The sequence below is a fragment of the Dreissena polymorpha genome, chromosome 2 (genome assembly GCF_020536995.1).
Source record: "Dreissena polymorpha isolate Duluth1 chromosome 2, UMN_Dpol_1.0, whole genome shotgun sequence".
In the NCBI taxonomy this organism is placed as follows: Eukaryota; Metazoa; Mollusca; class Bivalvia; order Myida; family Dreissenidae; genus Dreissena; species Dreissena polymorpha.
Window position 1 is genome coordinate 74,579,153 of NC_068356.1, and position 13,902 is coordinate 74,593,054.

A 13,902-nucleotide genomic window follows, 5' to 3' on the forward strand; every position below is an offset into this window, starting at 1 on the left:
GCCATGAGTGTTTGATTTTGTGACAGTTTGTTGGCTTTGTTTTCTACCACCTTCATACATCTCTACAGTGTACATCTCAACGATGTGCTTCATGTATTTTGTATTCCTTTCTTTCAATAATAAACACACGCAAATTATGCAGACAGTACAATGGCTAGTGTAAAGTGTTGGTGTATTTATTGTTGTATAAAAACAGAAACAGAACATTAGGCAATTTACGCATGTTCAGTCAGGGCCCTTGTTTGGCTGTTTTTGGGGCAGAAATCATTCCCCCCTTAAAATAGTATCCTTTTTTCCCCTATTTCAGCTAAAAATTCCCCCCTCCAAAAAAAAATTATTTAAAAAAACAAACTTTTATACCTACATTGTATGTTGCCAGCTGGTATCATGCTATTAACCTTTGATTAAATGTATATTTATGAAAATTACATTAAAATATTGCAATTTTAAGTGTTGAATGGTTGGTGAAAAGGTCTTCTAAAATTCCCCTTTTTGCCCAAAACGACGCCAAATTCCCCCCTCTAAGGGCCCCGGCCCCAATCCCCCGAAGTGTAGCAAGGGCCCTGTCAGTGGGAAAGTGGTATGTATGCAGTATTTGAGTCTGGTTGATACGGATGTATTGGGGAATCGATCAAGTCAAGATAATGCGTAAATTTTCCTGAAAGGATTAAAATAATTTTTAAAATGGCGTTATGAATGACTTTATACCTTGGTTTAATCTTGCAATTAAAGTCCTAACATTTACATTGGTGCGTTGACCAGTAAAACATGATAATTACTCAACTAACGCACTAACATCAAAAATGAATGTAAACTTAAGAAATTCATTAACATATGGAAGGGGATGCCCACCCAAACCCAACCCTGACGGCCCCAGTCACCTGAAAAAATCCTGTGGAAAGAACTGCCAATCACAAAGGCTAATTTAAAAACACATATGAAAACATCTTCAAAACGTATAAATGCATAAGTCTGTCAAAATAAAAACGTGTACAGAATGCAAATTTTACGAACAATGACATTTCACTGTCAGTCTAACTTTGTCATCATTTAAAGTATGGTAAATTCTTTAAACGTACCCTAAATGGTTAACAGATTGCTGGCCGTTAGGTCATATTTTTTTGGATTTATCGTTAGTCTCATTTCTTCCGGTATGACTAGATACCGAAAACAGTACTGTTTTCGCGAAAACAGTAACATGCACCAAAAACAGTGTTTTATTATATGAAAACAGTGAATATTAAGACGAAAACAGCGCTTTATCCTACATGTATGCCTGGTTTAAAAAAGAATAGTAGTTTAAAGATATTTCAACATATATGTTAAAACTTTTTAATAAAATTTATTTTAAATTAAAAAAAATCCACATTCATTATCTTTATACGAAAACAGTAAAATGTACGCCCGAAAACATTGAACAAATATACGAAAACAGTATGTATTCAACATGTTAGTAAGAAATACATATCAATAATACATAACCAATACTATTTTATTCATTTGTAATGAAGTTTATTATTTCAAGAAACCAAAACCAGCATAGCAAATAGGTGACGATCGGATTCCAACGTTCATTGTATTAACGACCAATATCACGTGCATGTAAAATACCACGCCGTATACTCCAGATGACCGTATAGATCAGCAATATGGGCTCAAATATGCATGTTTATGTGTATATAATTATAACTAAAATCATAAATAAATTATAATTTATAATGAGATTGCTTTAAAATAATTATTACAAGAAAATGAACGGTCAATGCTAAGGTTGTATAAAAAACAACCGAAAAAGCATTGAACAAAACTGAACATTTTTATTTTTTAGCCAATTTTTTTTTTTTCTAAAACAAGCATCATGTAATGAATAGTTGAGAACAATATTCTGAGACTTTCACATTTTATATTTACTTTTTAATTTATTTGCATTTTAGTAGAAATAATTTCACATCATTTATTCTTGTACAGTACAGAAAGTTACTTTAAAATAAACAAAATATGCAACCTACGATTTCTTTGTTTATTCGTCAGTCGTTGTCAAACGCCTTCAACTGTTTGTATAAATATAGGGGTGCATTACGTTTTTTGGAGTGTAAAGTATTTGTCACAGTTATCTGTCAGGTGTGAAACCATTGTTTAATACCGGTATACGTGGTTTTTAATCCAATTACGCAAATGTAATGGGCCATTGCCCTAAGGGGTTTATCTGCAAAGTTTTATTACCTTAATCCGGTCATAAAAATGATTGATCGAAGTGGCACCAGATAAGTGAAAATAGGGAAGAAATCTGGTAAAATAGCGATTTAAAATGTACTGTCCGAAAAGTAAGAATCACAAAAAAGTATTAACCGAATACTTAGGGGTATTATTATTCCCTTATGCTGTGATTATTTATAGGCTTGTGACTTCAAAGCTGTTGTCTTGTCGTTTGCGATCAGCACATGTTTTAAACTTTTAAACACGGTCCGATACCGAGCGTCATATTATGCATCTTATTATGAAATGTTATTTATTTCCAGATTGTCTTTATGTGAAACATTTATGTTCGTTTTAAATTTAATTAAAATGTCTACCAGAAATACCAATATTTAAAATGTGTTAAATAATAAAATATATATTTTGATGATGTAATCTTTTATATTACCTTTGCCTTTATGACATGTACCGTACGTCTTAAACATATTTGAATCTTCGCTTAAATGCTTAATGAAGTAATCATATTTTAAAATCGTGATTTAATGGAAATATCACGATGTAAAGGTGGGAAATCTAACTGTTTTCGGTAAATGTACTGTTTTCGATATATGTCCTCGTATTGATAAAAAATGCTTCCATTCAAAAACAGCAATAAAATTTCGTAAAAAATAAATAATTAATATAAAGCATCATTTAAATGAGTACTGGAGTAAACATTCATTAAAATCATAGTTTAACGCCACTATCACGATGTAAAGATGGGAATCTAACTGTTTTCGGTACATGTTACTGTTTTCGCGAACACAGTACTGTTTTCGGTATCTAGTCATACCCCATTTCTTCTTCAGTGTCAAACTAGGCGCTTAAAAGTATTGTTAAGCGCTTCGCTGACAAATTATTTAATTGAATCAAGGAAAATTAATTGCAAGAAAGAGAAAATTACAAAGTCGTCCAAATTTTTACTAATTGTTAACACTGAATTAATTTAAACCCTTAAAGTTCATAAAATTACGAACAAAAACCCAATACATAATAGAAAACTGTTACTTTTTTCCTTATTTAACATTACAGCACTGTTAACTTTCAAACCGTATATGTTAAAAGTGTGTCAAGTTATGTAATATTTATCAGCACAGTATTATCAATATCATGATAAGTAGTGTCAGAGAGAAAATCATGGAAAAGGTTCTTGTAGTTGGAGCAGGGATGACAGTAGTCCATATAAACGGACTCCCAGTGCCTTTGATAATTTTTGCTATGGCGGCTCTGGCAGTCCATATGCACCCCTTCATAAACATGGGTGCAGTTCAGTGCAGCGAATCCGTGCGCTTCACTTAACAGACGTCGTTCGAGACAAATTGAGGAAAATAATGAAAAAACTTCATAAACATGTTAAATTTACCTGAATGGCAACCTACGGATGTCATCCTTTGCATGCACCCTATAAAAACACGACGATGTTTCAACACACTTTTCTCGCTGACATGTTTATGTTTAAATTTGAAACAGTGTATTCTGTATCGAATACCACATCATTATCGACTTTATAGGCTGGAGCACATAACCCGACATGCAAAATATTGGTGTACTGCGACCTAACCAATATTCTGTCAATTTTCCAATATGGCGGATACAGCGTACCAAACAAAACCTATGTCAATAAAATCAATTATTTCTTGCTTTAATGGTACCATTTGGATGAGTTTGTGGTTTAGATAGGTAAACTTGTATGAGTTCATGCATTTTCAGTGTTCCTTAACCCTTGCATTGTTGAAACCATTTGCACCCATGGCCAAGAGAGAGTGCATTGCAACTATCAGCAACCCTTTGGGTTATAAAGCTGATAGTTGAATTATTGCAACTAGGATGACAGGGGCTTCAATAGCTGCCTTTCTGAGACAAGAACTTTCAAAATCTACCAAAATATCAATATGGGAAAAGAGCAATGGAATAGGTATTCATCTTGTTGACTATTCACCTTGAGTTCTTGACTACGTTTGATTAAAGTGCAAGTATTAGACTGAGTAATGCATACCTTCTTCTTCAGTGTCAAACAAGGCGCTTACAAGTATTGTTAAGCGCTTCGCTGACAAATTATTTAATTGAATCAAGGAAAATTAATTGCAAGAAAGAGAAAATTACAAAGTCGTCCAAATTTTTACTAATTGTTAACACTGAATTAATTAAACCCTTAAAGTTCATAAAATTACGAACAAAAACCCAATACATAACAGTAAACTGTTACTTTTTTCCTTATTTAACATTACAGCACTGTTAACTTTCAAACCGTATATGTTAAAAGTGTGTCAAGTTACGTAATATTTATCAGCACAGTATTCTCAATATCATGATTAGTAGTGTCCGAGAGAAAATCATGGAAAAGGTTCTTGTAGTTGGAGCAGGGATGACAGGGGCTTCAATAGCTGCCTTTCTGAGGCAAGAACTTCCAAAATCTACCAAAATATCAATATGGGAAAAGAGCAATGGAATAGGTATTCATCTTGTTGACTATTCACCTTGAGTTCTTGACTACGTTTGATTAAAGTGTTGTTTACAGAAATATAGAACGAAAGTAATATTGACAAAAATTGGCACCAAAATTTTGGTACTGGTTGAACCAGGGACCCCTCATTGTCAGGGTGAGTGCTCACCAGGCTTTGCACACTGGGATGCTACACAATGCCCCCCACACACCTATCATGGCCAAATTCATCCTGTTATGTATGAGTGACAGAATGGCTTCTTTCTAATATTTCAGGTGGTCGCATGTCAACCAGTCGCGCCAGTAACATCCGTAATAGTACAGTGGACTTGGGAGCACAGTACATTTCTGCGTCTCCTCTCTACCAGCAGAAACATTCAGGGTATGCTTGCATTGAACACTCTTTTACAGGATACTTTCCATTTGGATTGCATATTTCGTAAAACAAATTATAAAATGTTGCTATAATTACTCTCTGTTTAGTTTTAGTGTTAGTTAATGTCTATTCAAAATAAAACTTTTTTCAAAATGTTGACATCTATAATCCCAATGCATAATCTGCCCTTTCACCAATATATATATTAATCTATTATCAATGTCATATAAATTATCATAAACAAAAACGAATATGAGTCTAACTTTTCAAATACTGGTACATGGTTTTAGTGGACTTACATTTTGCATCACTACAATAATGTTATCATTATTGTGCATGCACAATGTGATTCTTTATGTACCTTTCATTCATCAAAAATGTAATTAAACTTTAACTTTCTTGGAGTGCAAAGGATATCCTGGTTATAACATTTTTAAATACAAGTAATAAATTATTTTTTGTTAACTGAATGATTGTAAACTTAGGAGTCATTTGCAATTAACCATTGTTAATATAAAAAAAAATATTTGCAAAAATAATGACGTGTTATTTTTAGAATCTACTCAGAGTTAATCCAGGCCGGGCTTCTGATGGCAATCGATGTGGCCAGCATAGAAGGCCACTCTGATAAACAGCCGGACACCAAGCACTATGTTGTGCCAGAGGGGATCAGTGCTTTGGTGAAACACTTCGTGAACAAAGCAGGCAAGAATTTTTATGACTATCATTACATCCCAGTGTAATGAATAAGATTAATAACAGTTAGTTTTCTAAATGGGTTGTATTTTACTGGATAAAGTAATTCAATAATTATTACAGAATGTATGAAACATATATTACCAAGATTACATTTTCTTTTTTTTGCCCTTGTACATTATCTGGTCTTTAAGTTTATTCAACAGGTGTCGGTCTATGGTGTGTTTCAAGATATTTTAACTTAATACAATTGTTGTTTTTTAATTTACAAGTGTTAAATAGTGTAAGTGTTAGTAAGAAAGAGGCTTATATCACTTGAAATATTGAGCATATTCATTCTTAAATTACGGTAATAATAATTTCAAAATGAAATGTAAATATTGTGTACCCGTAACATACTGGTATAACAGATTTACTTGTGATGATCATTTGATTGTTTTACAATGGTATATAGTATGTCTACAATATTAATTTATTTATATAAAACAATGACATCATACTGTTGCTAAACATGTGATTGTCATGTTAGTCAAGTTATACATGAATTGAAATAAACAAATGTTGGTTGCCATGTTACAGATGCATCTGTCGGTCGTCAACATTTGGTAACCAGCATCACGACAGAAGGAACCCATGTTGCTGTAACCACAGAGCAGGGTATCAAAGAGTTGTTTGATGCTGTGGTTCTCACCATGCCTGTACCACAGATATTTCAGTTAAAAGGAGACATTGCTAAATTTATAGGTATGTCATAAAACGTGAGATCAAACACTGAATGGTCCTCTAGTATTTTCAGCTCAACTATTGGCTGAATAGTCCAAGATATACATGTTCTACTCATTTTAATGTCAGCGTTAAGGTAAATGCAAAACTTCTCACTGTTTCTACTAAAGGTATTGAATAGAAAATTCACACATGTGTTTGTGTCATTGTGTAAGTTTACTGACCAAATTATAATACTCCGTCCTGCAATTTAGCACTATTATGTCCCCTTTATTTCTTTCAAATATGGTGAAGGTAAGTAAGCAATTTCTGCATATCTTGATTTCTACTACAGTAAGTGAATTCAAATTTAGCACTTGTATTCAAGGTCATTGTGTGAGGTCACTGACCCATTTCTGTAACTCTGACCTGAAATTTAGCAGAATTATGTCCACTTTTTTATTCAAAAATTTGGTTTTGATAATTGTGCAATATCTTGATATCACTGTTTCTTCTACAAGTATTCAATTTAAACTTCAAACATGTGTTCTGGTTCATTGTGTGAGGTCACGGACCAACTTCCCTAAATCTGAACTGCAATTAATTATACAGTAATTACACGTATACTCCTTTTTGAACTTAGAAAATTCAAGTAAACATTTGCTTGCACCTACACCATATCTCTATATTAACTCCAGATATTGCAATACAAGTGTTCAATGTGTTCAGAGTATTTATAAAATATCACTGACCACTGCCTATAATATTGACCAGCCTTTAGGCATGATTTTGCCTCCTTTTGTTCTTGCAAAAGTCGGAATAAGGTTTGTCTGCAAGCTCAATTTAAAGTTTGCATGCAACAAATAATATGTAAGTACCTTTGTATCTGGGGCAAGATGACGTGTAAATGTGATGTTGCTAAATATACAGACAGATAAAAAGTTGTTCACTTAATAAGTAAGGATAGAGAAAATGTTTTTAAATTTTGTTAGCGATTGCATTTTGGGTCATTGGGATCAAGGTCACTGTAACTAAAAGTAGAAAAAGTGTTTTTTTGCTTGAGAATGGTGTAAGTTTGTTTCTAAGCAGCTTAAATGCAGGCCTAATGTTGGATTGCAGTTGAGACTATGTGGAGCAAGGAATTTGTTTATAAAAATATACAAATGGTTTCCTATCAATAAATATTATTGAGTTTAGGAGCAGTTTATGCATAGCATTTGGGGGTTTAAACTGGCTTTATCTGTCATTTTTCTGTGTTTACTCTAAGACTGTAATGGGGTCATTGATGTCACTTTCAAATTGGATTGGTTTATATGCATGCCTGTTTTTCTGGAATGTTTGCAAGAGAAAAAAAGAGTTTCAATTAAAGCATTGAAGAGGCTACAAGGTTGTTACACAAGTATCTTCAAGTTATGAGAATCTCTCATAAGAAGATTTGACGTTTCTTGTTACAACAACAATTTCTCATGTTTGGCCATCATGCTGGGGATTAAACTTGAGCAGAATGGCAGGAGGCCCCCTTCCATTTTAATTCCCGGCCATTTGAAAAATCTTCCAACCCTTTTGTTGTCCCTCTTTAATTGTTCAATGTTCTCATAATATGCTGACATCCACAAGTGTTTTTATTGGCTATTGAAAATTTTATAGAGTAACATATAGTATATGCTTCTACAAGCATCTACTGATTTATAAGTAAGGAACATGCTTTATGGAACATAATTATGCTGAATGGGTGCTAGAGTGGAAACAGCACCATTAAGTCACTAACAAAGTAAAAAGTTTACCACCCACCAATTTTGCATGAAAGAGGTGACCCTGTCCGGCCAAAGCGCCCTTATATTTGTTTTTTTACTCTTTCTAATGCCTTGTCACTCATTCTTTATGTTCAGCGTCCTTATGTTTCTGTAACAGGTGAGAAGGGCATCAAGGCAGATCTACAGAATGTCAGCTACTCTTCTAGATTTGCTGTGGGCTTGTTCTTCCCTCCTGGAACATGTCTCGATGTCCCATGGTCTGCCAAATACATTTACGACAATCCTTGTGTACGATATGTGTCTGTTGACAATAGAAAAAGAAATAAAGGTACTGTACACACCTGTTTTCATTGTCCTTTCACCTGTATCAAAATTAATTTAGTATTCCTTCCTGTCTCATTTAAAGTGCACATGTTTTAATTATGAATACATAAACCTAGTCAGTCAGTGCATATTAATTATTATTGAAAAGAAGTGTCTTCAATGTAAACAGACCTCAGACAAAAGCCAATTCATGTGTAACTTTGAATTCCAGTCAAAATGTACTGATTAATGACCTAAGAATGTTACAGTCTCTTAACTTAAACATAGATACTGACATGAATATTATTTATTGCACAAGCATCATGATTACCAAACATTTGAAAATTAGTTTAGTATAATTAATTGTTTAAATTGATAGATTTAATGGTTTGAAATAAAATACTTATCCAAAAGCTAGGTCTGGTACCATCTTAATATGTGGCCAATAAAATATTGCCAGAACTTGCAGCATTTAAGTGATATTATGAGCATTTTTCACTGTTGAATTGAGCTGAAAAGAATAAACAGGTCGAAAGAGTTAGTTAAAATGTGGTTACTGACCAATTATTTGCAACCCATCTTGCTACCAGTTGTTTATAAAAAATATATATTATATTCAATATTTTACGTGACTCACCCAGTCCTGTAAGCCAAAATGATCCGTAAAACGAAATAGTGTTTTTTTGTTGCATGAACGAATCTGTACTAAAACTAGATTTAGATTCACATCGTAAATCAAATCATTTCTGTTGTCCGTTGTCAAAACAAAAGTAGGGTTGATATTCAAATGCATTATTTTTCTCTCCGGGATATTGTTTTAGTATGTTGATGCTGCATTAACAAATATAAGTGTATATGAAGTGAAAACACCAAAAATGAACAACGATTGCGATAGACACCTATGAACTGTAAGATGCTCATAATATCACTTTAATGGATTTAGAACATTTCTGATACTGAATATAGACATAATTTAAATTGTTTACGGTTGATTATGGGCCTCTTGTTTCTCCGTAGACTCAGCCGATGTTGGCCCCTCTGTGTGCATTCACACGTCTGTGCCCTGGAGCATGGAGAACTTGGAGAAAGACAAGGATTCAGCTGCTCAAGAAATTCTTGAACACGTCAAGGCTGTGCTACCATGGTTACCCAAACCATCAGAGGTTAAAGGTCACAAGTGGAGGTATTCACAAGTAAGTAGGATTCATCTCGATTTTGTGTTTTGTAGGGTAATGTTTATGAAGCAATTTTTCTGCCATGATATATAAGCTAGCTTTAATCATGTTGGAATAATGTGTGCCTTGGACCAGGGAGGACTTTGGTGTTATCCCCATTCTGAACTTGGCATTTTTACAGATGGATTACGCAAGTGCATATTTATTGCCTGAAAATCATAGAGTTTTATACACTAAAGTTTTTTATTCACATTAATGTTCAAAAATATTCATACAGTATAAACAACACTCTGCCATACAACATATGTTGTATGCTGTCTTGAAAAACGTATAAACCATTTATTGATGTCAAAAAAAGCTGTTAAGTGTGACATAGTATATTGATAAAATGCAATACGTTATACCATTTACAGGGTAAGGCACATTGTTTCAACTCCTCGTATTCACCAAAATTCTAAGACTTAAGTCTAAGAATAAAGAAAATTCTTTAAATTAGAATATTCAAGAATTTATTTAATTTTGAGTCAAACTCTGCAGTAAACATCTATCTATATTATTCTTCATATAGAACATTTTTTTAATGACATAATCACCAGTGGAGGCCTGTATATATTCAAACACTGAACACATTTTTCTTGGTTCCAAGTCTATTCTTTATTCATAAGTCTAAGAATCGGTTGGTGAATACAGGCCCTAGTCTCAGTTTATGTTTTAAAGCTCAGTTTATGGATGATCACAAATTCACACATTCACTCTAAATAGCCTTAATAGATGACATGGTTAATTGTATAACATGACTTTAGAGAGCAACAATTGGATGGATGAAATTTTTTACATCATTTATTTTTCAGTTTGTCTTATGCAACTACTTTATTAATTTATTTCATTGCACTGATGAAAGTCTTTGTAATGGTTGACTTATGGTAAGTATTTGCTCGGATTTTTTTGAGCCCTGCTAAATAAATTACCAATCATTTACCACTGACATTCAGGTAGAAAATATTTAAACCCTACAGACATATGAGCTGTGTCATGCAAAAATGGGTCTTACACTATATGCTGCCAGCAAGCTCCAGATCAGCCTGCACATTCTAGTCAGAAGCTACCCTGTCGTCTATAAAGTCATGGAAGGTTTCTTGGTCTTATTAGGGGACATGGTACCTCCTGACCAGACTGCGTGAATGCCCAGGTCTTTCTGGAGCTACACTGTAAGCATATGGCATAAGGATCATTTCACATGACAATAGTGGATATGTTGTCTGCCCTATGAATGGGAGGTTCCTGGTTTGATACAAACTTAATGAATCATTCTCTCAGCCAAGTCATGCTTTGCAATAGATAAGTCTTCTGTTAATGATGCACATTGCTTCATAAGTGAGTTAAAGTGACAGACCTTGAAATTTATTTGCCTTGTTAAGAATACATTGTTAGTTCGTTCAGAACTTAATTGCAAGTGGGCCTCAAGCTCAATTTGTGACTGGTCCTAAATTACAAATATTTCAATCTATAGAACCATGCAGATTTAAGGCCTTCTACTATTAATATATGCAAAGAAGAAACAAATTTATTTAAGGTATAATTCTTACTATTTTAGCATAATTTAATTAAATTGTTTGTTTTTTCAGGTTGACAAGGGTTTTCCAGGCAGTCCTGGTTGTGTTATCCTCAGTGACAGTCCCCCAGTCTTATTGGCTGGTGACGCATTCTCACGGGGTGTTTTTGACGGTTGTCTGGACTCTGCATTGGCCACTCAGCAATTATTGGTTGGTCTTCATAAATCTAAAGTATAATGGCCAGTTCTTGCGTTGTATAGTTGACAACTTATTGACTTTTCATCAGCATTGGCCACTCAGCATAAATAGATGGTCTCTTAGATCAAAGACTAGTGTTGAATAATTTCTTGATAATAGTATTTGTTACGAGTGCAAAAGTCTCCATGGTAATCACGAAAGCATTTTCTGATCATGTAATAGTATTAAATTAATTATATATATATTTTTAATAGTATTTATACTGTTCAAACATGCATTTTGATGTAACAAGATGGATTATTTATAGAACATTTTTTATGTAAAACCATTCTGTTTTAATAATAGGGCATTAAGAAAACATAATCTGACTAAAATAACTTTTATATGCAGGACTTGGTTAACAAAAATGCGCGAATTTTAAATGTCTGTGATATTGTGTGATTGATAAACCATGTTTTGCTAAAGATGTGTGTTATATGTGTGTTTACTTGGCAAAAATGCAGAAACATGCAGAATGTTAATGTTATGTATGGTACGGAGTAATAGTTTAAGACATATCATGTTGAGAGTACAGCTGAACTTTGAACATTATCAAATTAGTTCAGCAAACATTTTAGCTATGAGCCGCGCTCTGGAACATTGGAACATAATGAATGTACAGTCTGCTTAGTGGAGCATAATGAATGTACAGTCTGCTTAGTGGAACATAATGAATGTACAGTCTGCTTAGTGGAGCATAATGAATGTACAGTCTGCTTAGTGGAACATAATGAATGTACAGTCTGCTTAGTGGACCATAATGAATGTACAGTCTGCTTAGTGGAACATAATGAATGTACAGTCTGCTTAGTGGAACATAATGAATGTACAGTCTGCTTAGTGGAACATAATGAATGTACAGTCTGCTTAGTGGACCATAATGCATGTACAGTCTGCTTAGTGGAACATAATGAATGTACAGTCTGCTTAGTGGACCATAATGAATGTGCAGTCTGCTTAGTGGAACATAATGAATGTACAGTCTGCTTAGTGGAACATAATGAATGTGCAGTCTGCTTAGTGGAACATAATGAATGTACAGTCTGCTTAGTAGAACATAATGAATGTACAGTCTGCTTAGTGGACCATAATGAATGTACAGTCTGCTTAGTGGACCATAATGAATGTACAGTCTGCTTAGTGGACCATAATGAATGTACAGTCTGCTTAGTGGAACATAATGAATGTACAGTCTGCTTAGTGGACCATAATGAATGTACAGTCTGCTTAGTAGACCATAATGAATGTACAGTCTGCTTAGTGGACCATAATGAATGTACAGTCTGCTTAGTGGAACATAATGAATGTACAGTCTGCTTAGTGGAACATAATGAATGTACAGTCTGCTTAGTGGACCATAATGAATGTGCAGTCTGCTTAGTGGAACATAATGAATGTACAGTCTGCTTAGTGGAACATAATGAATGTACAGTCTGCTTAGTGGAACATAATGAATGTACAGTCTGCTTAGTGGACCATAATGAATGTACAGTCTACTTAGTGGACCATAATGAATGTACAGTCTGCTTAGTGGACCATAATGAATGTACAGTCTGCTTAGTGGAACATAATGAATGTACAGTCTGCTTAGTGGACCATAATGAATGTACAGTCTGCTTAGTAGACCATAATGAATGTACAGTCTGCTTAGTGGACCATAATGAATGTACAGTCTGCTTAGTGGAACATAATGAATGTACAGTCTGCTTAGTGGACCATAATGAATGTGCAGTCTGCTTAGTGGAACATAATGAATGTACAGTCTGCTTAGTGGAACATAATGAATGTACAGTCTGCTTAGTGGAACATAATGAATGTACAGTCTGCTTAGTGGACCATAATGAATGTGCAGTCTGCTTAGTGGAACATAATGAATGTACAGTCTGCTTAGTGGAACATAATGAATGTACAGTCTGCTTAGTGGAACATAATGAATGTACAGTCTGCTTAGTGGACCATAATGCATGTGCAGTCTGCTTAGTGGAACATAATGAATGTACAGTCTGCTTAGTGGAACATAATGAATGTACAGTCTGCTTAGTCTACGTTGGGAACATAATGAATGTACAGTCTGCTTAGTCTACGTTGGGATGACATAATGAATGTACAGTCTGCTTAGTCTACGTTGAGATGACATAATGAATGTACAGTCTGCTTAGTCTACGTTGGGAACATAATGAATGTACAGTCTGCTTAGTGGAACATAATGCATGTGCAGTCTGCTTAGTGGAACATAATGAATGTACAGTCTGCTTAGTGGAACATAATGAATGTACAGTCTGCTTAGTCTACGTTGGGAACATAATGAATGTACAGTCTGCTTAGTCTACGTTGGGAACATAATGAATGTACAGTCTGCTTAGTCTACGTTGAGATGACATAATGAATGTACAGTCTGCTTAGTCTACGTTGGGATGACATATTGAAT

At 34.1% G+C, this 13,902-nt stretch overlaps 2 protein-coding genes across 6 annotated transcripts in view; one reads left to right on the plus strand and one right to left on the minus strand.

Annotated features, from left to right (window-relative positions):
- The window catches only part of LOC127867635 (alpha-(1,3)-fucosyltransferase fut-6-like), an 89,004-nt gene extending 84,263 nt beyond the window's left edge, over positions 1-4,741 (minus strand). For 2 of the 4 annotated variants that reach the window (XR_008043589.1, XM_052408941.1), the window contains exon 1: positions 4,175-4,260. The gene's annotated coding sequence lies outside the window, so the exon portion shown is untranslated. Of the gene's footprint in view, positions 1-4,174; positions 4,282-4,712 lie in introns of those variants that run through there. The other 2 variants (XM_052408943.1, XM_052408942.1) reach the window with 2 other exon arrangements.
- Positions 3,121-12,236, plus strand: LOC127867637 (renalase-like). 2 transcript variants are annotated; one of them, XM_052408946.1, is made up of 8 exons: positions 3,121-3,381; positions 4,580-4,688; positions 4,955-5,060; positions 5,611-5,759; positions 6,330-6,494; positions 8,364-8,534; positions 9,527-9,702; positions 11,310-12,235. In XM_052408946.1, exons 1-8 carry the CDS (start codon positions 3,346-3,348, stop codon positions 11,472-11,474), a joined length of 1,077 nt encoding a protein of 358 aa, XP_052264906.1. In that variant the 5' UTR covers positions 3,121-3,345; the 3' UTR covers positions 11,475-12,235. The 2 variants fall into 2 exon arrangements, with proteins under 2 accessions (XP_052264906.1, XP_052264904.1); XM_052408944.1 differs by lacking the exon at positions 3,121-3,381 and having other exon boundaries at positions 4,303-4,688; positions 11,310-12,236.
- The last annotated feature ends 1,666 nt before the right edge of the window (positions 12,237-13,902 follow it).

Coding starts and splice junctions, on each gene's coding strand:
- LOC127867637 (XM_052408946.1), top strand. CDS start 3,346: ATGATAAGTAGTGTCAGAGAGAAAATCATGGAAAAG. Junction 5,760..6,329: donor ACACTTCGTGAACAAAGCAG/GCAAGAATTTTT, acceptor GCCATGTTACAG/ATGCATCTGTCGGTCGTCAA. Junction 8,535..9,526: donor CAATAGAAAAAGAAATAAAG/GTACTGTACACA, acceptor GTTTCTCCGTAG/ACTCAGCCGATGTTGGCCCC.